Source organism: Galeopterus variegatus, unplaced genomic scaffold, assembly GCF_000696425.1.
Source record: "Galeopterus variegatus unplaced genomic scaffold, G_variegatus-3.0.2 Scaffold7539, whole genome shotgun sequence".
In the NCBI taxonomy this organism is placed as follows: Eukaryota; Metazoa; Chordata; class Mammalia; order Dermoptera; family Cynocephalidae; genus Galeopterus; species Galeopterus variegatus.
Genome location: NW_007733650.1, coordinates 35,500 through 36,613, shown reverse-complemented (window position 1 = coordinate 36,613; position 1,114 = coordinate 35,500). Strand labels below are relative to the sequence as shown.

The window sequence follows — 1,114 nt, the reverse complement described above, 5'->3', positions numbered from 1 at the left end:
ATATGGTCTTTGAACTTAAAAAACCTAAGATAACAAAGCTTTGAACTTCTGAAAGATTAGACTCTCACATTAATATTTTTAAACTCTGAAATATTCCATAGCAAAATATAGTATTCAAATAGCAATCATTTTTATGTATAAAAGATGATTTTTCAGACGGAAAAGAAGTACAATTCAAAAATCTATCACTACACTATTTTACCATTATCTCAAAATTAAACTTTCAAAAAAAGGACATAATTCAACCTATAATTACCACACTGTCATTTTTAAAATTACAACTTGATTTTTACATTAAAAAGAAACATTTTTCAATCTTAAATTCCAATGAGCTACTTAAGTAGCAATCTAAATGTATACCATAGAAAAACTGATAAATCATATGTACAAAATTCTATTCGGGAAAATTACTAGAAACTACTGATTATGGTCTATTAAAACTGATCATTTTAAAAATAAAAGTAATGAAACTTCTACTTTTTAGTTATACTTTTCAGGGGAGAGAAATATCACTCTCAAACCAGCTGCTTTGGGATTTTCTGAAGCAAATTTAACCAAATTACCCTTTACTAAAATTTAGTAAAAACTCCCAACTTCTCAAGCATCAACTAGCCAACCGTCCTTTATATGGTCTTACCTTCCTTCATCAATGTAATCTACTACAATTGTGCTGAGGATAAAGAGAATGAGCAGGGCAATAAACATGTGATATATTGTTCTGATGTGGTCCACTTCAAACAGCTCACTGTAAATATAGTTCAAACAAATAATCTATATTTAATTTTAAAACACCATATACCAAAGACTTTTCTTTAAAGCAGTTTAGAAGATGCTCATCCACCCTCCAAAAACATCTCAAAAACAAACAAAAAACCCCAGTAAACACACAATATAAAACCTGAAGTACAGAGACATTAAATGACATGACAAAGGTAAAAACTTAATGGAAGAGCTCAGGATATGGTTCTTTCCAATAAAATGATACTGCCTCCTAGACAACAGCATCGATACCAGAAACATATAAACGAATGGTCTGCAATCTTGAAAGCCTATTAGAAATGGTTAGTTTTTGAGAAATGAACAGAGAACACATTATTTCAAGTGCTAAAAGGGC

At 29.9% G+C, this 1,114-nt stretch overlaps 1 protein-coding gene across 1 annotated transcript in view; it reads right to left on the bottom strand.

Annotated features, from left to right (window-relative positions):
• Positions 1-1,114, bottom strand: part of SOAT1 (sterol O-acyltransferase 1) — a 39,455-nt gene that overhangs the window by 17,740 nt on the left and 20,601 nt on the right. The window contains exon 4 of the mRNA XM_008592054.1: positions 638-745. Coding sequence (XP_008590276.1) covers positions 638-745 — 108 coding nt within the window. The remainder of the gene's footprint in view (positions 1-637; positions 746-1,114) is intronic.